Here is a 26,034-nt window from a genome sequence, read left to right as displayed (position 1 = left end):
ATCCTCCAAGTGATGGACCATCCAGGCATACACAGGCTTGTTATTGTGTGTACCTCTCTAGGAGGCAAATATCAGCTAAACCCATACAAGTGACCCAGAGACAGGCTAGAGGCAATTAATGGCTAAGGCAGGAAAATGCCAACATACTAAAAGGCACAATCTTGACCAACAGGGGATTAGTCAGTGTTATAAATTGTATAGCAATTGAGGGAAAACTTTTTCAAATTTGATATCCTCTCTTGCATGAAATGTTAATACCCCCGTTGGATGGTTTCCCGAGTGTGTTCCATTTAAATGGTGTTGATGGATATACGGGTTACCTCATTATCGCTCTTTTTTGACTGATTGCAGCTTTAATTGATTTGTATGTGTTTCATTCTTGATCTGATGTTTTCACTTTATTGTGTCACTTGTGAATTGTCACCATGTGAAATCATATATTTATTGTGTTATAATTGCACTTGTGGTTTAGAACTTTTGTAAATTATGAAATGTTGTCCTATCTCTAATTTGTGTAGTTCTGAAATGCATAAGAATCTTCCAGAAAAAGAATAATTGAATGATGCGACCATCTTATTTGAGATGTTGGTCTTAGTCTGTTTAATAGTTGACAGCACAATACATGGTCAGCTAGATATTTCATTTTTTCTTTAACGTACTAAAAGTGCATTTTCAAAATTGTAATTATATAATCCAACTTTCCAATGAGAGAGGAATTTTCAATGCAATTCCAAAGGCACCAAACGTGAACTGAATACCTGCTCCTATTTGAAAATTATAGTTTATCAAATATAATAAGTTTACTCCAATGTTAGCCTATGGCAGAGGTCCTTGTAGTACTGAAAAACTAATATGAGAGTGTTTCACTACCAGGACATGTAAAACTGAAAGGTATATATCCAACCTTTTAAATGCACTCCACCCTGCTCTTTAAGCAGTCCAGGACCTACCTTAGGGGTGAATTATATGCATTAATAAGGAACGTTTGTGCTTGACCAAAGGTTTATTTGGCCAGGTCAAAATAGCAATCTAAAACTGCACACACACAGGCTTAAATGGCCGGTCTCAGACATGGTTAAAAGGCTACTTAATTTGTTGGCACAATCAGTGTTGCAGGCCCACTAGTAGCATTTAATTTACAGGGCCTGGGTACATGTAATACCACTTTACTAGGGACTTACACTTGAATTAACTATGCCAGTTGGGGGGTAAGCCAATTTTATCATGGTTTAGGGAGTGAGCACATGCACTGTAGCACTAGTTAGCAGTGATAAAGTGCACAGAGACCTAAGGCCAGGTAAACCAAGATCAGCAAAAATAAGGAGAGTAAGGCAAAAGGTTTAGATGAAGGCCACCCTTCAGCTGACTTGTCTAACTGTTCCCAATAAAAGAGACACATTCAGATGGTTTAGAAAAGGAATGTAACGAACATTTGGAAGATTGCATAGCAGCAGCAGTTACATTTGTTGAATTAGTGAATTTTAAGAATGAAGATGAAGTTCTTAACAAAGTTATACAATATTCTAAACTTGGTTTGTCAACAGAAAGGAATGTGGACAGCAATCTTCAAACATTTGTTAAAGCTGCAGATTAAATTACAGTGGAAGATGGATTACTATTAAGAGAAGCTAGGTTTACTCCACCATCAAGTTTAAGAAAGCGGATTGTAGCTAAGGCATATTATGTACAGTTCAATTGTCAGTAGACAAAACAATGCATTAGAACGTTTTTTTGTGGCCCCTATGGATAGAGAATATGACTATTATGAAAAATTCCCAGAAGTATAATGTGTTAATGAAGTCAGATCAGAGTTAGCAATTAAGTTTTTAAAGAAAACATTTTTAAAAGAAGGTTTCCAGCAGCGGTCGTCTCGAATAATGGTATCAGAAGACGTATCTGAACTTCTCACAGCAAATGGTATTACTCACCTTAAAAGTTCCTTATATCATACTCAAACAAATGGGTTAGTTGAAAGGAAGAAGAGAGTGTTATGTGAGTGTATTTAGTGGGCTATAGTTAATAATTGTATTATAGTACATGCTATTAGAACTGTATAGAGGTTTTATCAAACTACCCCACATTCTTCAACAGGAGTCTCGCCTTTTGATTTTTTCAGAAGAAGGAAGCCTGCTATTAGTTTTGCTCTAGCTTGGATGTTAAAATGGATAATAATAGCCAAGTCCATAAGTGAGCTTGAGAAAAGTGTAAGAGATAAAGTTAAAATTGCCTGAGAGGAACAAAAACAAATATTATGATAACAGGCATAATGCAAAATTGTGTACATTCTAAGTGACTGATGTTGTTTGTGTGAAGGAAGAAGGACAGGTTTGGAAAGGAGATTCATAGTTTAGGGCTCCAGGTAGGATTGAAAAAGTATGTGGTCCAGTAGTAATAGTGTCTAGAGTACAATTGTGGAATTTTGAGAGAGTAGTAAAAGTAGATGATCACGTAGAACATGAATGTTTGTCTGTGAAGGAAAACTAATTATTGGGAAGTAAAGATCCAACTATGTTGAAGTTAAAGAGAAGTTCACACACTGTAATCAAGCCTGCTTGTTTTAGATAAAGACGATGTTAAAATAAAATCTTAATATGGTGGGTTATTTATAACCTGTTAAAGTTTTATTATTGTTTTTAAAAAAAATTGACTTTAGTGAATGATTTGGTTGATAATATTTATAGGTTGTTTCAGTTTATATCCATTAAAAATAGACTTGTAGGGACCTTATTACTTTGTTAAGCTTTTTCTGTTTTCATCTCTTTAGTTGAAGTAATTTATTGTTCTTTCATTTTATATAAAATGGAATGTTATGTAATATCCTGTAAGCAGTAAATGCTCATATTTGAGTATTCTGTGCATCTTTAGTATGTTAGGTACAACCTTGGCATGTCAGGGTTTGAAGTGGGGAGGTCAATTGGGGTTCTGTGACTGAGCAGTGTGGTTGTAAAGCAGCTCATCTGTTCTGAACTTGCAAACAATATTTTCACCATTTAACTTTGTGTGACAAGATTACTATAGAAAGGCAGTGAATTAAGGAAGAGGTGAGGCCAAAGGAAAAATGTTAAATTAGCAGTTGCACAGGTAACACCTAATTAGTGTGTGCAAGGGCTCAAATTGGAATCGCCCACCCACTATGCGGTCAGCTACCAGGTGTTAAGTGATTGTGGAAAAACAGACCAGAGCACCTTAGCCCCTATTAGCCTCTTTTGGATTTTATGACCAACCTATTATATTGGATTTTGCTTGGTGAATCTAGAGTAGAAATTCTGTGGACATTTCAATTAATGCAGAGTAACACATACATGTAAAATTATGTGAATTTATTTTAGTAGTCTGGTGAACAATTGTTGCCTCCTGACATTGGCATACACAATAAATGTACAAACTAAATGAATATGAAGAACCAGAATTGTATACAGTTTCCCAGGTATTGAAAAATATGGTTTGGCACTGACATACACCAACTGTGCTTGCAGATAGTTCATCAAAGTCGATGTGTATCTTTCCATATTCTGTATGACATGGTAACGAGACGATTTAGAATTAGTTGCTTCAGAAGTCAAGCACCATGATTCTAGATCCTAATAGTTTTAAATTAAATTGGTTGATTTGTTAGGATCTAACACTTTTTGAGATTTTAATTACATTCAAGAAAACACCATAATCATATTGTCTGGCTAGTATAGCCATCATTTAATGGGTGACACATACAATTTAGCAACCTAATGCCAGCAAGGTAAACATCTATTGAGTTCAACCGAATTTGGATCTAAACCAGGCATCACAGCAAGGTGATGCCTGTTTTAGATGAGAACCCCAACAACATGTTTGATTTAAAATTTTGAAAATGCAGTTAAAAAAAGAAAAACTATTTTGTTTTAGTAAAGAAGTGTCATTAAGTACTCAGCGGATGCTGTGCTATAGCTGATAACGATGATAATGTGTTTGTTCTCCAGACAAAGGAAGCTCTTCTTAAGATACTGGAGGATATCAAGGAACATGATCATTTCAATTTCATACTGTTTGACCATAGAGTTGAACCATGGAATCATTCATTGATACAAGCAACAGCAGAGAATGTAGAGGAAGCAAAGGCCTTTGTGAAAACCATTAGAGATGATGGATGTAAGAACAATTATATTTTATTATTACAATGGTGCCTTATTCACCTTGTATGTACAAGGATGATTCTTGGGGTATGGCGAAGTCATGCATCTCACTAGATGATGTGATTTATACCTACATGTTTGAAAAATGTTTAAAAATCAGGACACTCCCTAACCGTTGTTAGCATAAATATATTTTTTTAATTCTTTAGAAAGTTATTATCATCAGTACATAAATCATGTGTTATTCCCTTGTTTGCTTTAATTTACCAATCTTTCTGGGGGTTCAGATTTGGCAATTTATCATTACTAGTTCAATGTGTAATTCTCGCTCTGTAGTGGCTCCGACTTGAAGAGAGCCATATAAAAAAATCTTTCTGTATACAGTTTAATGAAAGTTAGGTTAAAAATGGTTAGTACTGGTTGTTTCTTGACATTATAAGTGGAGACATTCTAAAAATTATAGAACTGTGTATACCATTTATGGATTTCTCCTTGGAAAGGAAATGTGACTTTTTATCAATCTACTTTTGATTTCTAAATCGGTCTGTGTGTGGAGTTATGAAGATTGTCAGGGCAACTTTATGAAATGTCCTTTCTTATTTGAGTATTTATTTCTACATATGATTGTATGAAACATCTATGCTGACTACCATATGACAGTTTTAGCTGTGCAGTTCAAACTTTCATATGGGCATATAATGTTTCCCTTAAGTTAAAATCATTTAATGAAAATGTCTAAGAAATATTAGTAAAGGAGCAAGATGCTGAGTATGTGGATAGTCAAGCCATTGTATCAGCTACTTACGCCATGCAAAGCACACTCTTGTATAACTGTCATCCTACTTAATTCTGAAACTTCATTATTGTGGATATTATTGTACATCTTTGTATATTATGAAATGTGTAAGCCAAAGTAATGTAATCACTCGTCATTCCCAATACTGACAAACACCTCACAAATGTGAAACTTAAAAACTAGCAAAACTTCATACAGACTAAATATTGTACAAATGATTTCTGCATTTTTTTGGCACAATTAAAAGGCAACACAAAACTTCCTACATCAGTATTAACAACACAGGATTTAAAATATTATTGTACTTGAGTGTGAATAATCTATACTACTATTATAAAGAGAGAGCTGAAACCTTTGAGGCGAGTAAACTCAAGAAGTACAGCTCCAATTACAACACCAAATACAGCATTGTAAAGGGGGGATGCAGCAGATGGACATAGGCTATACAGCTGGCCACCATATATATTACGAAGGTCAAACAACCTTAGGGGTAAAGTAGTCCCTTGTGGGCATTGGTGTGGGCGTGTCAAAGTACACTTGGGCGTGGGTGTGTCAAACTACACTACATTATTCCTTTGTGGGCGTACAGCATTGACAGATGGGCGTGGCACAACAGCGTTGTCAGAGGTGCGTGCCACAAATAAAACAAAAAATGGCCGTGTTCTTCAGTACTAACAGTGCATGCACAACCAGACAAAGACTTCACGGTATACCACCTATAGGCTAAGGTCAGTTTGTAATGTTTTTGGAACGTCTTTGTCCGGTTGTGCATGCACTGTTAGTAACAGCGTTCTTCATATGTGCCTCCGTAGCTGTCCCGTATTTGCTTGTCCTTCTTTATGTGTGCGTCCTCAGCTTTAAGTTTTGCAGCTTTTGTGTGTTGTGAAGTGTGTTGGTTATATAATTCCCAAGCGGGTTGTCTTTGACGTTAATGTGTGTACGCTGGCAGTGCCCGGCGTGATCCCGTGTTTGCGAGGGCTGGTTTGAGGCCCCGCCTGAGCCCCAGACTAAATGTTAATTGTGAAGTGGCTTAGATCGTGTGGTACACTGCCTGCCTTCAGTGTCCGCTGGAGCCGTTGGAGCGTGAATGTCGCGGTGAGTGAATGTCGCGCTTGTGCGCCCCTTTTTTTTTTCCCTGCAGCCAATTCTGACAAATCTTACATTCCTAAAGGAGTAAAGTTTTGTTTTGTTAGTTTCATTTTGTAGGCAGTATGGCAAGGTCCGTCAATGCGGCGCCTGTTGGTGTTTTGAAACGGCGGTTTGAGAAGTGATCAGAACGCCAAGGCGGAGCGTGAATGTGCGCGCACATTGGTGGCGAAAGCCGCGCCCCTTTTTTTGTTAATTTTAGTGCAGCCCCCTCTGACAACGCTGATGCCCACAAAGTTTGCGCCGCTCTATATATCATTAATGTCGCGTCATCAGAACGCCAAGGTGGAGCGTGAATGTGCGCACACATTACTAGCGAAAGGCGCGCCCCTTTTTATTTTAATTTTGGTGCAGCTCCCTCCGACAACGCTGACGCCCACAAAGGTTGCACCGCACTATATATGATTAATGGCGCCTGAATGGCAATGGGCGAGAATGCGGCGCAGCTTGGTGTTTGTAGACAGACTTGTGAGACGCGAAGGTGGAGCTTGAATGGGCGCGCACATTGTTTCTGAAAGGCGCGGTACTGAAGAACGCGGCCATTTGTTATTTGTGGCACGCACCTCTGACAACGCTGTTGTGCCACACCCCTCAGTCAATGCTGTACGCCCACAAAGGAATAATGTAGTGTAGTTTGACACGCCCATGCCCAAGTGTACTTTGACACGCCCACACCAATGCCCACAAGGGACTACTTTACCCCTAAGGTTGTTTGACCTTCGTAATGTATATGGTGGCCAGCTGTATAGCCTATGTCCATCTGCTGCATCCCCCCTTTACAATGCTGTATTGGGTGTTGTGATTGGTGCTGTACTTCTTGAGTTTACCCGCCTCAAAGGTTTCAGCTCTTTCTTTATAATAGTAGTATATATATATATATATATATATATATATATATATATATATCCAAGATTCAGTGCGCCGTGAATATGTGTCAGCCGACGCAAACAAGAGCAGACCGCAAGTCCGTGCAAAAATATTTTATTTCATATATTGAAAATCCCCCTCCAGCGTTTCACCGCTCTGGCATTATCAATGCCAGAGCGGCAAAACGTGTCTGTCAACGCTGGAGGGGGGTTTTCAATATATGAAATAAAATATTTTTGCACGGACTTGCGGTGTGCTCCTGTTTGTGTCGGCTGACACGCATTCAAGGCGGACTGCGTCTTGGAAGTGTTACGCGGGTCACGACCGCCAGGAAGCACCCGAGGTGTGCGGTGCGACGACGGTGATTGAAACTTTGTCCTGGTTATATATATATATATATATATATATATATATATATATATATATATATATATATATATATATATATATACACACACACACACACACACACATACACATGTAGAGACCCTATGACCCGAAAACCCATAACCACCCTAAAACTAAAAACCCATAACACCCAAAAACCCATGTCCACACTAAACCCTAAATCCTAAAAGCCTTTAGCTCCCAATAGCTCATAACCATCCTAAACCATACAAACCCCTTACCACCCAAAAACCCATACCCACCCTAAACCCTAAAATCCCCTTACCATACAAAAACTCATATCCACCCTAAAATTACTCATGCCACTCAAAAAACCCCTAGTGTCCAAACACTCATAACCTCCCTATGAAGCAATACAACAGCCTTGGGCCTGTCTGAAAGGAAATCACTACCATAGGTGGGTTATGTGACTGGTGTGAATGTAAACTCACCAAAGTTTACAATAGCGAGGGAAGAAGTACCTTGATCATAGAACCTCTGCGATGATGTCTCATTTGTAACCATTCACAGATGCAGAACTATAAGAATTAAGTGAGTTACTTCAATGCATAAGGAAAAATGTACCACTCATGTACATTACATCAAGACTATTAATCTGGCTTGACTGTGCACATTTAGTGCAGGAGAACCAGATAGCTTTTAAGGGAATAAAGTAGAAAATGAGACAAGTTCAAAGATGCTACATAATATTGCTCTCCTTTTATGGATTGACAGTGATCCACTATAACAAGAACTTCTTCTTTGACAGCCATGTTGAGATGAAGGGGTAGCATGAGCTCATCAGAGGTGGTACAAACCCCCAGCCCTCGTTCAGGACCACACAGAAACCAACACAAGAACTATCTTCCTTAAACAGAATTAGCAGCATGATGAATCACACTCATCTACACTGTGAACTTTATTCATAATAATCAAAATTATCTGCACAGATGATTACCTATTTAATACTAGCCAATTAGAAAAATTAGAACCAACAAGCTAGTTTTGTCAATGTATTCAAGAGGAGTATGAGGTTAATAAGCGGGTGCCTACTTTAAGTGATAGCCATGACTGCAGCCTTTCAAGGGATCTGTCCTTTTGTATAATCCTTCATGAGTTTCATCCAGCCAAATACTAAGATATTTATATTTTGTTTTTATGATGTTCAGTTACCTTCATTTCAAAGGAGAGACAATAGTTGAGGTGGTGATGTGGGATCGAATGTGAAATTGTTGGTACTAGTCTGAGGAATAGTTGAGGGGCTGAGTTGGGATAGGGGAGTGGTTAATTCTGTGGAATTCCTGGGCTGGTGTAGTAGAGATGTGGAAGAGAGAATAGCTGTTACAAGTAAGAAACGTTGATGCCATAAAACTAAACATATACAACAAGATAAGATATTTTATTTTGCCTGATTAGTTAAAATATTTGCAAATACATAGCAAGAGTTATTCCCATTATACACAATTAAATACAATTAAAACAGTTAAAAGATGAGTAATCTAAAATTCATCGCTTGCATGTTCTATATTTATACATTATTCACATAGACTCCTGCATCTTGTGTAGTGCTATCTGCCAATGACTATAACAACTTCCCAGGTCGAATGGCACAGCTTAGTCAAGACCACTGTCCAGTTTGAAGATCTGGTGATTAAAATACTGATACAGCTAAATATTAAGTATTGAGTTAGTATTATACTTATAAAGTTTATCAACATGGTTCGGATAGCAGCAGGGTTTTAAGTCTCTTTGTTACAGTCTCAAAACATTTTGTTAGCCGACAGTTGAGCTGAACATCAGTGGGTTTAAAGCATAGCTTCACTGCCTGCCTACAGGAACGGATGCCGTAGTGCCTGAAGAAAGGGAGCAACAAGGTGCATCTTATGTACTTTAAGTTGGGGCAGTTGGATAACATGGATGATGTCTTCCTTCTCACTTCCACATAGGCGACAAATCGGAGAGCCACCTTTCCTTTCCCATGGTGGAAGATGGGGCTTAATCGCAATTACCACCAGCCTCAACCTCAAAAGGTTTTCCTTCTTACTTATCTTGATTCCGGTACTCAAATAGGCTTGGAGTTTCAGCCTTACATAGTCACTGAGCACTAGCCAGCCATGTGCCTTATTAGTGAGAGTTGATTTGTCTTCTAAGACAGATAGCATTGATGTTGTTTTTCGTACTGCTTTTTTGAAAGAAAGATGGTCCGTTGGAACAGCCCAGAGATCAGACAGGCCCAGTAACTCAATTGAATCGAACAAGTAATCACTGGCTGGTCATTTTTCTCAGCTGAACAGGGCTTTCCAAAGATGGAAATTTAAAGATCCTACCTCAGCGCTTCAGATTTTATGCCAACTTTTAACATAGGTGCTCCTCCTTTCAACCGTTTGTCTTTGAATCCCAAATTCTAACCGGATTTGAGCCGGGCAGACATATTTTAGGAGGTGGAAAATTGCTCTGTAGGCGTTAGCTATTACGACGTCTAAACTGCTGCATCTTTTGCCTTTTAGAGCCTCACTCCCATATGACAGTGTCGGCAGCAGTTTAGCCCTCAAGACCTGTAAAAAGGGTTCAAGCGTGAGGTCGTGGAGCTGTCTCTTCAATGACTTCAGGGCTCGATACGTGGTGGTCCCCTTTCTTCGGATGGACTCTAGCTGGAGTTTAAATGTATTTTTGTGATCCATTAGGATTCCCAGGTATTTATAGCTTTGTACTTGGTCCAAGCGTTGGCCGTCAAGGAACCAACTATTGGTCTTCTTTTTATGATAGTTGAATGCCATAATTTTTGTCTTCTTGAGGTTTATTTTTAGGGAGTTCTGCTTAGAAAAACTGTTTGTCGTGTTTATCAAATGCTGAAGGCCAATTGGTGTCCTACTAATTAAAACCAGGTCGCCTGCATATAGCAAGTTTGACATTAGCTTGTTCCCCAAGTTGGGAGAATGAGATACGCAACTGTCCAACTCCCCAGGCAGGTCGGCCAAAAAAAGATTAAAGAGGGTCGGGCCAGGACGCACCCCTGCTAGAGGCCCTTAGAGGTCTTGATGCGTTTTGAGATGTATGCCCCTTCACCTAGCTTAACCCTGATCCATGTGTCTGTGTGCAGCTGTTTTAGCCGGTCCAAAAGAGTGGTTGGAATACCCCAATAGTCCAGTTTTACCCAAAGTTTGGAATGGTCGACATGGTCGAAAGTGGCTGTATAGTCAATTAAACACAGGAAGAGAGGCATCTTTGAAGTTTTGGCTGCATCCATTAGCAGTGTGAGAGCCAGTATGTTTGTTGTAGTTCCTTGGCCGCTACGGAACCTGGTTTGATTGATGGGGATGATGGAATGGTCTGAAGCCCAAGATGTTAGCTCGTCCAAGATTGTACCGGCATAGTATTTGGCGTCTACGTCGAGGAGGGCGATCAATCGGTAGTTATTTGGGTCGTTTCTTTTGCCTTGCTTAAAAATTGGGTAGATCCTTTCCAAGATTCCGGAATGGTAACCGTGTTTTTTATGCTCTTGAAAACTGGTAATAGAGCCTTGCTCCAAAAGTTGGCATCATGTTTATACAGTTTCGGTGGTATCCCGTTAGGGCCGGGCGCTCCCATGTCTCTACCCTTGGTTATTAAGCCTTTTATCTGTTTTTCTGTGGGGGCGTACCCTTCCTCGTCTATAGGGTCTGTGGGGTCTGAATACCCAGCCGTCTGGGTCTCCTGTTGCTTATAGATGTTGGTGCTGCTGACCAAGTGTGTCACTTTTCTCTTGGTGGGGGATTCGATGTTGTTATTGAAGTGAGCGGAAAGGTAATCAACCCAGATGTTCTCTGCTATATTGGAACTGAGTCCATGGTGGTTCGGACAATCTATCTTATGAATTGTTTGCCAGAACTTGGCACTATTATGTTGCTTGGCATCGTGCAATAATTTGGCCCACGTTTTGTCGTTCTTTTGCCTTATTTTTCTCCACTTCCTCCGTCTAAGTAGTGCCTTCATTTGTCTAAGGGATAACTGTAGCTCAAAGTTCCCCGGTGTTTTCACCGTTGACGAAGGGTTCGGTTTATGGTGCATTTGAGGCTCTTAGTTTCTAGACTGGAATTTACTTTTTTTGATCCATCTTCTAGTTGTCTTGATTTGGCCCCTGTCCCAGTTGCAAAATTACAACTAAAGGTCTTAATAATGTTTTTCCATGCTGTTACAATTGGGATACCATTTTCTTTTTCCCTCTCAAACAAAGTTTTTGCAGAGGCTAAAAGGGCTTCAATGTTGTTGACATTGCACCTTAAACGCATTAAATTAGAGACTTCTTCGGTGCCAATTGGTTTCTAGATGTCTAGTGTAGCGACTGGTCTCGTTTTCAACATTATTTCCTGTGGAAGGTGATCCCGCTGAGCCATATCACCTATTTTGAAGGTTGATGTTTTATCGAACATATACAACAAGGCAATGGTGATAGATGTTCGAAATCTGAATTACATAATGCACCTTTGATAGACACATAAATGCTGCAGATTAGATGAGCTATGTTACATATTTGTAAAATAGATAGAAAACCAAGCACAATCATTTGAAAATGTGCCTTGAATGAAGAATACTAGTTTTCTGAGGGAGATGCCCATAGAGAAACAGAAACAAGAAAGTTTAACAAAATAGAGAAAGTGAATATAAGGCTTACTCAGCATATGCTAGAGGAGTACCATTCTGAAATCGGATATCAAACTAAATTACACATACTCTGTAGGTGTTTTAAATTATAGATTAATGGTATAAATAGCTAGATTTGGATAGTTTAATGAAAAGCTCAACTCCAGGAATTGTCTTAAATTCTGCAGCTTATTAGGGCATGTGGCAATAGTATACTGATATGGATATTTAATGTAAATCTCATTACAATATGGGAATGTAGGGAGCATTAGAAGGGAGCTCCATTTAGAAGGGTCAACAGCTGTTAAAAAAATAAACCTGCTTCAGAATTCTAATGCTTTCGGTCTGTTGCATTCTTGTTTCAGTTTAAACATTCATCCTTTAGTAAATGGATTGTTCTTCTGCCACATTGGTCGCTAAAAGCCATCCCCTAATTACAGTCCTTTGTCTGTGTCTTGAGCCATTTTAATAGGAGAGTACTGAATAACTCAGTTAGACCCTCATTACAAAGTCCCTGTTATTTCTGTGAGGATATATTCAGTCTGGAGTTAAAGTTCCAGTATTGGGGAATAACCTTCTGTGCCCAGAATTGCTCTGTCCTTCACAACAGGTTTGATTAATTCTGGATACTTTAACAGAATACTGAAAATAGTGGTATCTTGATTTCTATCATACATCTGCACAATTTGAAAAAAGCTGAATGTGAATAAAACTTTAACTGAGTGTCAGGTTTGTCCCCATATTCTTGTGCTCTTGGATACAACAACATAATATTGTACGTGACCAGGTGTGTAGCCAGTGTGTTGTGAGCGTTAGTGCATGGAAGGAAATGAGATGGCCATTGTTTGAATTGCAAAATACATCAATAACCAGAGTTAAGTGGACCATCAGGGCTCTGGGCCCCGGTGCCACTGCCCCTGCTGCCACAATGGAAGTTACATCCCTGTATGCAAGAGGTTTGGTATTCTGAGTGACAAAGACATTGACTACTTTATCCGTAAAGAAATTGCATCCTCCTCTGCCTGCTTGACTCTCTTGGTTTATATGGGCGAGCAGTTAAGGCCTAGCACAAAGAAAGAGGTATGCGAAGAATTGAACAATTATCACAGTTGCAATATACGTGATAATGAGTTGTTAATGTTGGAAGCTTTTGTAAAGACACTGCTTGTTAATACGATCTGAAAATATAGAGGTATTTTCAAAGTAAAATATAATATTGAGCAATAATATTTACACTGCAATCAAAATGCAGAAGTCAAGGCTCTTGTTTGTGCACAAAAAAATGCTTACCCCAGTCACTAAATGATTCTGAACACTTGAATAATCCTGATATACACACAAATGTAAAACAATGCGCCACTGTGAACACGGTTAGATATTTGTACACACACAAGTACAGTTGACTGTCACCACCCGCTTGACAACACTGTGCTTTAAAATACAAATCCTATTAGGAAAGCTAATTATCATATAAGATGTCTGCAAACCATTTCAGCTCTAGATCCTGTAGATCGTGTACATCAACAAATGTTAAAGCAAGAGAAAAACACTTATCTGGAACATAAAAGGGGGTTCGTCGCTTCCCACCGAGTCTTATGGATGGCCCCTAAAGCAACTATCCGGTCCAGCTCATAAGAGATGCGCCCATTGCAACCGCTGCAGAGTTTTATATGTGGGCGCCCGAGAATGTGGTGGACTCCCTCTATGAGGCCTTGTGAGAGGCTGATCAAACAGATTCCCTCGGCTCCATCTCAAATAGGGCGTAATAGCGGTCCTTCCTACGCTGGGGAAAGACCCCCTACTGTGCGGGAGCTACAGGCCCCTCTCCCTGCATAACTGGGACATCAAGATGCTGGACGTTATGTTAAAGGCTCACCTCCAAGCAGTCATCCTGTCCTTTATCCACCATACACAGGTGGGGCTAGTTCCTGGTCGCTCCTTCAGAAATCACCTTTGCGCACTTGCACATGCCCCGGGCTATGACCTACAGGATGATGCCCTTGCCCTTTCACCGCATGCTTTGAAGGCATTTGACAGGATTTAGTGGGTATACCCCTTTGTGACCCTCGGACGGTTTGGTCTGGGGCAGGACTTTATAACCAAAATTCTATAGCTCTACGATTCCCCTGCTGCTTAAATTAACTATGGGGGCTTTCTCTCAGACCCCTTCCCAGTCTGGTGGGGGCCCGGCTGCCTTGCTGTTCCTTTTTGCCCTTGCTGCCACTCTATGCCAATCCCTGCACCTCACCGGTATTACCATCCCCGGTGGAATGTCCACCATTTATCTTTATGCCAATGACATATTGCTTACTCTCTCAGATCTCCCTAATTTCCTACCGGCCCTTTTTTACATCCTCTCTGGTTTTGGTGTGCTCTCAGGGTATAGGGTTTACCGGGAGAAAAGCAAGGCACTACACATGTCATGAGTGACCACCAATACAGCAGTACTTGCCACAGCTCGCTTACATGCTTCCCGGTACTCAGGATCCGTTGCAGTCGTGGAGCGCATCCTACAGAGTTGCACGCAGAGACTGCATTCACTCTACAAGAGTGGCACACCTATGCTGAGCTCCACCAATCTAATGCAGCAGGCCAAGTTAAAATCATGGCGGCGGGCCCCCCAGCACTTCGGGGTGGATCCTCTTCTTCACCAACATGGACCATTATGGGGTCACTCTGGCATCCGTGTAGGTGGAGAGATGTTGGGCTGGGAGGCGTGGCATTTTGCGGACATCTACAGCCTCCATCAAGTCCTCAAACCAGGTGCTTATAATTTCTTTTTGGCACTCTGCAAAGAATTTGGTCTCCGATCTCATCAGTCCTGGCAATCTTTGCCTGGGTGCACAAACCAGGGTCCTTCAGCCCTCTTTTCTAGTCGCCTACCTTAGAACGTGTGATCACCTCTGCGGGGTGATATCTGCCCTCTATAGCCTCTTGAGCCATCATCTTTTCTCTCTGCCCTTTCTAAATAGCCTCCATATCACATGGCAAACCAGACTTCCAACAGAATATGAACGGAGGATTGGGACGATCTTCGGGAGGCATTGGATCATGCGGCCCGGAGACAGGATTGATGTTCTGCCTCTTTTAGTCACTGCATGACTGCCACTGGACTACCATAAAACCATGGGCAGCGGACGTCTTATCTCATGCTATTGCTGCTGCTGTTCCCACAGCCGATGTAACCTGATACATGTCCTCTGTGATTGCCATTGGGTAGAAACTTTTTGGGAGGCAGTTGGCACCATGCTGAGCAAGACCCACAGATCATGTCACCCATGCCTCACCACCTGATCCTTCTTCTTGATCATGCAACCTCTCTGGACATTTGTCGCCTTAAGGGCCATCTATTACATATGGCTTTGGCCATGGCTAAAATCTGAATTCTCCACCATTGGCATACCTACAACTCTCACCTCCCATGATGAATGGATCTTGACAATGTACTAGACAGCTTGCTATGAGTAGGTCATATATAACCTACAGGATTAGATATAGACTTTCCTCCTCACCTGGGCTCCTTTCCTCCGGGATGAAGCCAATTAGCCCTTAATTAAGATTGTCATTGTCCCCTAAAGAGTGACCAAATATTATATCACACTGAAACTGCCCTTAAGATCCCATCTGGCCATGACACTTGAGGGTGCGTGCCTACTTCCCCACTTTCCTCTTCCACTATTACCTTTTCTACATCTCTCTTCTTCTTTGACTCTCATTGTTTTCCTCTCCTTTCCATCTACTCTCCCATTCTCTCTCTCCCCCTCTCTCCCAGGTGTGTGAATGTGAGTATAGATCACCTGTTTGCTTTTCCTCTAATTGTTTTTTGGTCATGTTATATTCCCCCCCCCCCTCACCCTGCTGACCATTCTGTGTTCTGTGTACAGGGGAGGGCTTGTAGGTCTTCCTTCATATAGTCCTTCCTTATTCTTCAAGGGCCCCTGCCTCACAGGAACACCACATACTATGCACATAGCACTCTGTTTCATCTGGCCCTGTGTTTTTTCATATGGCATTACTGTTTCACCTATGGTACCTTATGTTCTCCATCCATCCTTCCCATATACACTGCTTAGTTTTAACAAAAAAAGAAGTAAATGCAGCGGGCAAGTTGGAAAGTAGCTATACAGTAATTCTGAAAAGGTAATGCAGTGTCACTGAGTTGTGATCTGGAAATTAGGAGACTAGGAACATCTGCTTAACTCTTGTTTTTGGTTTTGGAGTGATGGTCTGTTAGATTATAATCTCTATTAGAAGCTGGGAGCATAGGTGTGCTGAAGTGAAGTTCTATGGTTCTAGCAAATTATTTGTCAGAAAAGGAGAGGCACTTGAGCAGGACCGGAAGTGGCACATATGTCTTAAGAGTCAGATGTGATATAATGATAAAGCTTAAAATGAAAGCACAGGTACCCATGGACACTTTAAAAAGTATCTCAAGAGTGATGTATTATATAATATATATATATATATATATATAAATATATATATATATATATATCCAATCCAGGGATTGCTTCAAAGCAACAAATTGCGCACTCAGGAATCCAAAGTTAGCATAGAAGGTTTATTTTCAGATCACACGCTACGTGTTTCGACACGAATGTGCCTTGATCACACGTGAACCACCCTGGTTGGTGTGGCTTGTTATGCACAGTTGTAAACATAAACAAGGTGACTAACATAAGTGAAACAAAAGGTATTTTCCACATCGAATGGTACCGCCATCTTGTAACGGGGAAACGCTAACTCATGATGAATTACATCTCATAACAATAACATCTTATTGTAAGACTCATAGTTCAGCTTATAGGTAACATAAGCAAATACAAACATATGTAACTCTGACATCGGTCTAGTGCCTAAGAGTCATATCGGGTTGCTGTATTACCCTAGTTTGTTTACGATAGCGCTTCATAGAAGAAATCCACTCGGTCTAGTGCCTAAGGACTCTGTATTACATTCATACAGTTCAACCGATTCACCCTTTAACCAAAGAGCAAAAACAAGACCATACCAGCAGGGATAGAGTGCAGTTCTAGGTGAAATAAAGTATAACTTTCATACAGGTGAAGGTGTCTTTCATCCAATAAAAACCACCCAGGGTACCGAGAATGAGGTAAATCATGAGGAATTAAGAACTGATAGGGCAGCCGGTACCATGTTTAAACCAAAATCAGTGTTCTGCCCTATCATGCCCCATGATGCAATTGATACGCTCCATAATGTGGTCACTAAAGAACTTACCAAACTGAAACATACTAAAAACTTATGGAACTATAAAAACATGAATCTTACTGGTGAACAGAGAAAATTTCTTTTTGAACTTGCGGAAGACGAAAACATTGTATTGAGACCATCAGACAAAGGTGGAAACATTGTTTTGTGGGGAAAAGACATGTATGTGAAAGAGGCTCTAAGACAACTAGACACCAGTAACTTTTATGCAAAATGTACCATGACCAATTATAGTGATAGCGTATTAGAAACCTGGGAAAAATTGAATGAGTGGCGTACTGAGGGTCTCCTGTCTTGGCAAGAATTCTGTTTCCTCAAGAAAGACTATCCAAAATTACCGATTTTTTACCTTTTGCCTAAGGTTCATAAAGATGCCAGGGTCCCTCCGGGTAGGCCCATTATCTCATCTATAGGCAGTGTCAACGAAAATCTATCCCAATACATTGATCACTTTCTGAGGGAATTTGTATGTGGTTTACCCACATACATCAGGGATACCACTGACTTCCTTAACAAAATAGACAAAGTGCAATGGGTGGGGGGCTCCCTGCTCATAACCATGGATGTCAGTGCCCTGTACACTATCATTGATCATGTACAGGGTATGGAAGCAAGCTTTCATTTTCTTAAAAACCGAGATATTAGTTTCCTAGACCATACCTGCATGCTCATTGAAATGATGAAGATATGCCTTAAGAATAATATCTTCATGTTCGACGGCGTCATGTACAAACAAATACGTGGCGCGGCCATGGGTTCAGCATTTGCGCCTAGTTTCGCGAATCTGTTCCTAGGGAAATGGGAGGAAGAGATTAGAAGTGAAGCTAGCCTCAGGAGAGAACTTGCACAGGTAACAACTTGGGTCAGATACATTGACGATCTGTTCCTCATCTGGCAAGGGACTGAGGAAGAGGCCATCCGCTTTATCGAGAAACTGAATAACAACCACTATAACATTCACTTGACTTATAACATCAGTTCAGTGAGTGTTGAATTTCTTGATACTGAAATCAGAGTGGAGGATGGAAAACTTATTTCCAAACTTCACAGAAAAGACACTGCCGGCAACAGTTTACTCCATGCTCTCAGCGCTCACCCGTATTCCCTCAAATGGAGTATTCCATATGGTGAGCTGCTGAGAGCAAGGAGAAACTGCAGCAATGATGAAGGTTTTTGCATGGAAAAAGAGAGAATACTGGAAAGGTTCAGAGAAAGAGGCTACCCCGAGGAGGTTTTATCTAAAGCTGTCCTCAAAATTAAACAGGTGGACAGGGCCGAAACTCTGAAACCCAAAGAGAAAGACAAGGACCCCAATAATGAGACTAGGGTTATAACCACCTTTAATTGTAAATCCAAAAAAGTCCAGAAAATTCTTGCCGACAACTGGAATATCCTGAAGTCCGACAACATAGTGGGTCCCCTTCTCAATGATAGACCGCTTATCAGTTATAGAAGAGGTAGAAACCTACGAGACATCCTGGTAAGGGGAGACATCACAGCTAAGAGACAACACATTCAGGGCCTTAAAGGTTTTTATCCTTGTGGCCACTGTAAGGCCTGCAAATCTAGCGTGATGGTAAAAAACATTGAGATTCCAGGTAAAAAGGAACAAAGGCCTATCAAACAGTTCCTAACATGTAACACCAATTTTGTGGTGTACGTTTTGGAATGTCCGTGCAAACTCCGGTACGCGGGAAGTACCACATGTATGGCTAAAAAACGGGTACAGGAACACCTCAGAGCCATAACACACGTAGATATGAGATACCCTATTGCACGGCATTTCCAAGAGTTCCATCAATCCAACAATTCCTTCCTACGATACTTTGCCATAGAGCAAGTTAACATAGGCAGAAGGGGTGTCAATCGCGAACTGGCTCTAAGGAAGAAAGAGTCAAAATGGATAATGGAGCTCGAAACCAAATTCCCCGGGGGGCACAATCTTGATGAGGAGCTTGCCACACACCTTCACGAGGGATGATCCATCCTTCTGCCCTGCAGACTCCCTTTCCAGCTAGGGGTTCATGGTATCCTGATGTTGAGTTAACAGGTTCATATATATGTAGTAGAATGTATAAAAAATGTGTGATAGAACTGCAAAAATGTTATAACTCTTTATAAGCAAGATTTTATTGAAGAGATTTTAACTGCTGTTTTATGTGTTTTTTGTAGGAATTTGGGAACGAGAAGTCTCTTCCATCACAGTCACCTCACGGTCCACCTGACCTTTCCCCTTTTTATTGGATGAAAGACACCTTCACCTGTATGAAAGTTATACTTTATTTCACCTAGAACTGCACTCTTTCCCTGCTGGTATGGTCTTGTTTTTGCTCTTTGGTTAAAGGGTGAATCGGTTGAACTGTATGAATGTAATACAGAGTCCTTAGGCACTAGACCGAGTGGGTTTCTTCTATGAAGCGCTATCGTAAACAAACTAGGGTAATACAGCAACCCGATATGACTCTTAGGCACTAGACCGATGACAGAGTTACATATGTTTGTATTTGCTTATGTTACCTATAAGCTGAACTATGAGTCTTACAATAAGATGTTATTGTTATGAGATGTAATTCATCATGAGTTAGCGTTTCCCCGTTACAAGATGGCGGTACCATTCGATGTGGAAAATACCTTTTGTTTCACTTATGTTAGTCACCTTGTTTATGTTTACAATTGTGCATAACAAGCCACACCAACCAGGGTGGTTCACGTGTGATCAAGGCACATTTGTGTCGAAACGCGTAGTGTGTGATCTGAAAATAAACCTTCTATGCTAACTTTGGATTCCTGAGTGCGCAATTTGTTGCTTTGAAGCAATCCCTGGATTGAATGGTAATCGGCTTCTGTGGTCCGCCGATCTTTATGCGCCACCTGGCCCGGGAGAAGAATCCCAGCAGGACCCTGTTCTTTTGTTTTGAATATATATATATATATATATATATATATATATATATTAAGAAACAAAGTAGTAATAACCTTACGGGCTCTTCTGAATGTCACATGCTTTACGTTCATTATATGTAACCTCTGCAGGATATTTAGGTTGTATTTCCCACCTGAAGTGCTCTTCATATCAGAAAGCATTGTGGGGGCAAGCGTAGAGCTCAAGGTATTATCAGTATAATGAATTTCACAGAATCTAAATACTTTTTTCTCTGCAGACACGAACATAAATGATCCCTTACTCAAGGCGATCGAAATGCTAAATGAAGCGCACGATCGTCAGCTGGTCCCTGAAAAAAGCGCTTCGATGATCATCCTCTTGACTGATGGTGAAGCTAATGCAGGTAAGTGAAAGTGGCGAAAAAGCATACTAGAAATTATACAGGATGGAAAATGTGTTCACATATGTTAGAAAGAAAGACCTTACATATAATAATTATTAACAACAGGATAGTGCATCAATGACTTAACAAGCAAGTTACAATTTTAATGCACATTACTACCAATTACATTTTAAGGATTATGGGCTCCTCAGGCTAAACAAAAATCTGGGCATGCTGCTCAGAACATCTCTAATTTTGTATCTGTTTTTATCACCTTTACTCACTCTGGGACTTTGATCTGATCACTGACCCCCCTCTCACTTGGCAAGCCTAGATATGTGCCCAACACCGAAGCAAATAGTCTCTCTCAAGTGCCAGAAAAAACATAGGCCCACATGCATCATTGTTACATTTTGCACTTCCTAATTTGCGAAAAATAAGGAATCGCAAATTAAGAAGTGCAAAATGCTATGCATCATTGTTTTCGGTATTCATTTGGGATTCGGTAAAAATCGCAATTTTTACCGAATCCCAAATGAATACCGAATTCTTAAGTGCATTTTCGCAATTCCTATTAATTCCTATGGGCCAAAAGGCCCATAGGAGTCAATGGGAAGGCATCAGCAAATTGCGAGTGGCACTTTGAAAATTTCATGGGTGCAGGGGGGGGTCCAAAGGACCCCCCCATGCACCCCTGAAATGTATTTTTCGCATCATGTTTCACACACACATGTCCTAAGGACATGTGTGTGTGAAACATGAATGTAGAAAAAAAAACATTTGCAGCATTTTAAACACTTTTTCCAAATTTACCGAGTGGTTCAACCACTCGGTAAATTTGGCACCCTAATTGCGACTTTGCACTTGTGAAAGTAATGATGCATTGCTTTTAAGAAATCGCACATCTGCGACTTCTTAAAAGCACCCGCAATTTTAGAACTCGCAACAATGTTACGAATTCTAAAATTGCTTCATGCATCCCAAAAAGCACTTTTGCATTCGCAAACGGCCGATTTTAAGTAATCGCACCGTTTGCGACTACAAAAATGCTTGATGCATGTGGGCCAATGTGATTGGCAGCCTGAACAAGCCTGCAGCTTGTGGTGAAGTAGACTAGTGTCTCTCATTTGGGACTGTGCATATTTTATTTTGTTTACTGCACTCTCGTCCCTGCTCTTTGCTTAACAGGGACTCTGAGTCAGGTGACAATTGGCTGTGACCGCACCTGCACAGCAGTGACTCCACGTGGATGGGGCAATCATGGGGATAGGATATAATGCAGCCCTGCACTGCACATTGATACGTGGCCTAACCTGTCAGAAAAGTAAAAAGTGTGGTGATTCCACTAAGCATTCTACCCATAATAGACAGCTACAGTTACTCTGTTAGAGTGAAATGGGAATACGATGGTGACGGTTGCTTTGGTTTAAAGTACTGCCTAATCTGTGGGTTACTGGTAGGTTGGGAAGCAGCAAGTTGTTAGCGTGCTGCCTGGCAAAAGGTCCAAAACGACAGTGCAGTCTCAGAAGGACCACACCTTTCCAAACTTTACTGCACAGAAGGTGGCACATGCTGAATAAATATGATGGCTTGTGCAGCAGGGTCGGGACTAGGCACTTCAAAAGACTAGAATGCTTGCTTCATCGAACCCGAATCAAATAAGTATTTTTTTCATAGCTTTCTCTAACTCTCAGGCAGAGGGCTTATTGACCGGACAGCCTAGGCTGGCTCAAAAAAAAGAAAGTAAACTGACCAATTACTTTATAGTTCTAGACAGGGTTGGAATGTTGAGAAAAGTTAACAGTGAACCTCTTTATAGGTGGGGGTCGTGGGCCAGAGTCCTATTGCCCATGCCTTAAAATGTCTCTGATTACTACTGATATCCATCAAAAACAATTTGCCCGAGTGGCAAGAAGCCCTCTTGTGGCCAACATGTGCAGCAGAGACATCAACACTACAATCAATGGAAAAGGACACGTGGCTTGCAAAATTGCTGAGGGCTACCATCTTTATACTGCCGAAAACAACCTCAGTAACCTTCTGAGGAACTCCTCAACATCATAGGAATACTCAGCCCTGCAAACTCAATTACACCAATAAGTCCAGAAAGTCTTCCTTTGTTCTTCTGTTATGAGTCTTCCTGTTGGGTATCTGAAAGAGTGGTCCCTGTGGTAAGCTTGTTTCAAATAATAATGTCCACTTTTTGTTTAGCATTTCCTCCAGGATAATTGTACAATCCTCAGCATTATTGTCAGAAATATCTTGAGTTAGACAAGATATTACATCCATCATGGATTGAAAGAGTGCATGAGGTCACGTTCACTAATGATTGGTTCTGGACTAGCCAGTTGAACCTTCATGTCAAATGGGACTTTGTGACCTTTGCTCAGTGCTTCTACCACATAAGGATGGAGAAGGATTATTAGGACGGGCTTGCCAAAGTTGGAAGATTCTCTTCCCTTGTATGAAGGATATTGAGGATTCTTTGTTCAGCTCTAACTTTTCCATGGGGCATGATTACAGAGATAATAATACTGAGAGCTCCTTTAGGAGAGCTTCTTGTCTCCTGAACGTATCTAGAACAATGGTATGTGATGATGCTCATGTGTGTAGATATAGATCTTGGAGCAAAATCATCACATAATGTAATGCACAAACATTGCCGATCTGAATCATGAAACATTAGGACTGTCAAAAGAGCTACACATCAATCAGACATCAAGCCCCATAATTATTTTCCACGTCCAGCATACAACACTAAAGCACCACACCATGGTTTCCTAATCCACTCACTGTTCCTCGCTTTGATCAGAACCGGTTTTATAAGCAAACATGCAGCTGCATAACAGGCCTCATAAACAACAGTACCCTTCACACACTTCCTAAAAGACACTTCTCCAACACACAACTCATCACTTATCTTCAACAAACATGTTAATGTTGAGAACACCTTTGTGTATCATAACTAAGGCTCCCTGTTTTCCGTTTTTTTACTGATTTGTACAGATAAATACAGACAGAAAACCATGTATTTTCTTGTCTGTATTTATTTTCAAATGTGGATAAAAACGGAGATTGGGTGCTTTTTGAGTGATTCTAAATACACTTGTCCATGACTGCCAGGCTAATAACTGTAGCTTGATAGACAAGGGGGTAAAATAAGAAAATAATCCTAGTAAAGAGGGTTACACAGCAGTAGCTATGCACAAGGCTGATACTGATATGTGAATATTTTCATATAAGTGGATTGATTTATCTTCTGCAGGTGTTCATATCACTGAAACCTGGCCGGCAGTCAAGCATTTTTCACAAAACCCATAATAAATATGGATAAATACAGACGGAAATGACAAAAAAATAAATACCACTAAACCTGGAGCCTTGATCATAACACCTCTCACAGACTTGTAGGTGCCCTTGTCCTTATAAATATAAAACTTTAATCCACCATGTTTCTCTTCAACTAACGCATATCATGACTTTAAACCTTTCTGCTCCTACTTTTCCCAGGGAACCATTTTAAAATCCCAACATAAATTTCACATACTATTTCCATAACTCTGCAGTTACGTGCACAGTATGACACACACACATACCACCTAACTTTGTGCTATCAACTACATAGGAGATTCAGGGTCTTTCTACAGTTTGGAGGAAGATACAGATCCATAACAAATATATGGTATATCCTGTCTTCTGTACTATAAGTGCATTATAGCCTCTGCCAATTTTGATATGGAGGACTGGACACACTTTCAGGGAGTATCCCTTTCACCAAACCCTAAATAAAGCTCTTAATTTCCAAGCCTCAGTTTCACCATTAAACTTACCTCCAACGTAGATTCTCCTGAATGTTGTGACAGCAATTCCATTCACCTAATTATCTCGGGCCCGATTCACAGAACTGACTTAAGACAAAATCCTAAACTTACTACTTTTGGTATTCACAGAAGTTAGGATTTTGTCTTAAGTTTGTCTTATGACAAACTTAAGACAAACTTAAGACAAAATCCTATCTTAAGTCTGTCTTAAGTCTGTCTTAAGACAAACTTAAGACAAAATCCTAGTTTCTGTGAATACCAAAAGTAGTAAGTTTAGGATTTTGTCTTATGTTAGTTCTGTGAATCGGGCCCACGGTCCTTGTAATATTTTAAATGAAATGCCATTTTCTCACAGTTAGCTTAAATAGTGGGTGGCTCTACTTTCACACAATCTTTTAATTGAAGATCAGATGAGCCTGTCCTTCTTGAGGTCAAAATAGAGAACGCAGAACAGTGCAGTGAAAATTATTGGATTCAGGCAGAAGGACCATCAAAAATGAGATTAGTTAATATATCAAGGATTTGGATGGCTTAGACAAGGGATTCATAAAAACATATTTTACTTTTCCTTTCAGGTTGAATGTAGTGCATTTGGTGGTCATGGTTATATTCTTTGAGTAGATGTACAATCCTCAGCATTATTGTCAGAAATATCTTGAGTTAGACAAGATATTACATCCATCATGGATTGAAAGAGTGCATGAGGTCACGTTCACTAATGATTGGTTTTCGACTAGCCAGTTGAACCTTCATGTCAAATGGGACTTTGTGACCTTTGCTCAGTGCTTCTACCACATAAGGATGGAGCAGGATTATTAAGACACGCTTGCCAAAGTTGGAAGATTCTCTTCTCTTGTATGAAGGATATTGAGGATTCTTTTTCAGCTCTAACTTTTCCAAGGGGCATGATTACAGGGATAATAATACTGAGAGCACCTTAAGGAGAGCTTCTTGTCTACTGAACGTATCTAAAAGAATGGTATCTTGACTAAGTTAAGGGTAGCTCTTGGGTTGATTAAAGTGGTGAATATCCTCAGATGCACAGATAGAAACATAGAGAAAGGACTAAAATGTTACAGCCCAGGTTGATGTAGGTTAGTTGCTTTTGAAGAATTGTGCAAGACACAGACCCTCATTATAAGGTTCAAACATCTGTCAAGAAAGGTGTGATTTCATTCTGTTACTGAGTTTCATCAGATCTATCTAATGCTAAGGAAGTGGGGAGAAGGGTAGATGTTGATTTAAAATATCCCTGCAACTGTTGAATTGTAGCCTTTTGACATGAAGTTTTACTAAGAGAGCAAACAATCTGTTTCAGGTACTTGATATGTGTCCGGTTCACTGCTTTGACACCAGTCAGGTCTTTTGCCAAAAGAACATGGGGCATATTACCAACGAGTAGCGATATTTATCGCTAACTAGGCTTAGCAATGTTTATCTCCAAAGCGATCATTTTTCCGGCGATAGCGTGAATATCGCTGAGAGTACAGCGATATTCACGCATTAGCGACGGAATGCTCTTAGCCATGTTATGGATAACATGGCTAAGAACTGGTCTGAGCATGCGTTCGTTTTTGGCGATAGCAGGAATATTTCCATCGCTACGCCCGCCTTGCTAATAGGCGATAGCGACGTTAGCGACTGCTTTCAGTTGCTAACAGGTTGGGTACGCCCACTTTGCATGTCATTAGCGATAAACATCGCTGACATGCAAAGCGGGCCCCAAAGTAGTAAGTACATTCTGTGAATGCCAAAAGTAGTAAGTGCATTCTGTGAATACCAAAATAGTA

General features: G+C 40.4%; 1 protein-coding gene across 1 annotated transcript in view; it reads left to right on the top strand.

Moving 5' to 3' along the window:
• Positions 1–26,034, top strand: part of LOC147660703 (inter-alpha-trypsin inhibitor heavy chain H3-like) — a 234,398-nt gene that overhangs the window by 147,697 nt on the left and 60,667 nt on the right. The window contains exons 9-10 of the mRNA XM_086951524.1: positions 3,957–4,125; positions 20,319–20,444. Coding sequence (XP_086807650.1) covers positions 3,957–4,125; positions 20,319–20,444 — 295 coding nt within the window. The remainder of the gene's footprint in view (positions 1–3,956; positions 4,126–20,318; positions 20,445–26,034) is intronic.

Source organism: Lissotriton vulgaris, unplaced genomic scaffold, assembly GCF_964263255.1.
Source record: "Lissotriton vulgaris unplaced genomic scaffold, aLisVul1.2 SCAFFOLD_1187, whole genome shotgun sequence".
Lineage (NCBI taxonomy): Eukaryota > Metazoa > Chordata > Amphibia > Caudata > Salamandridae > Lissotriton > Lissotriton vulgaris.
This window is presented reverse-complemented; position numbering and strand designations above follow the sequence as displayed.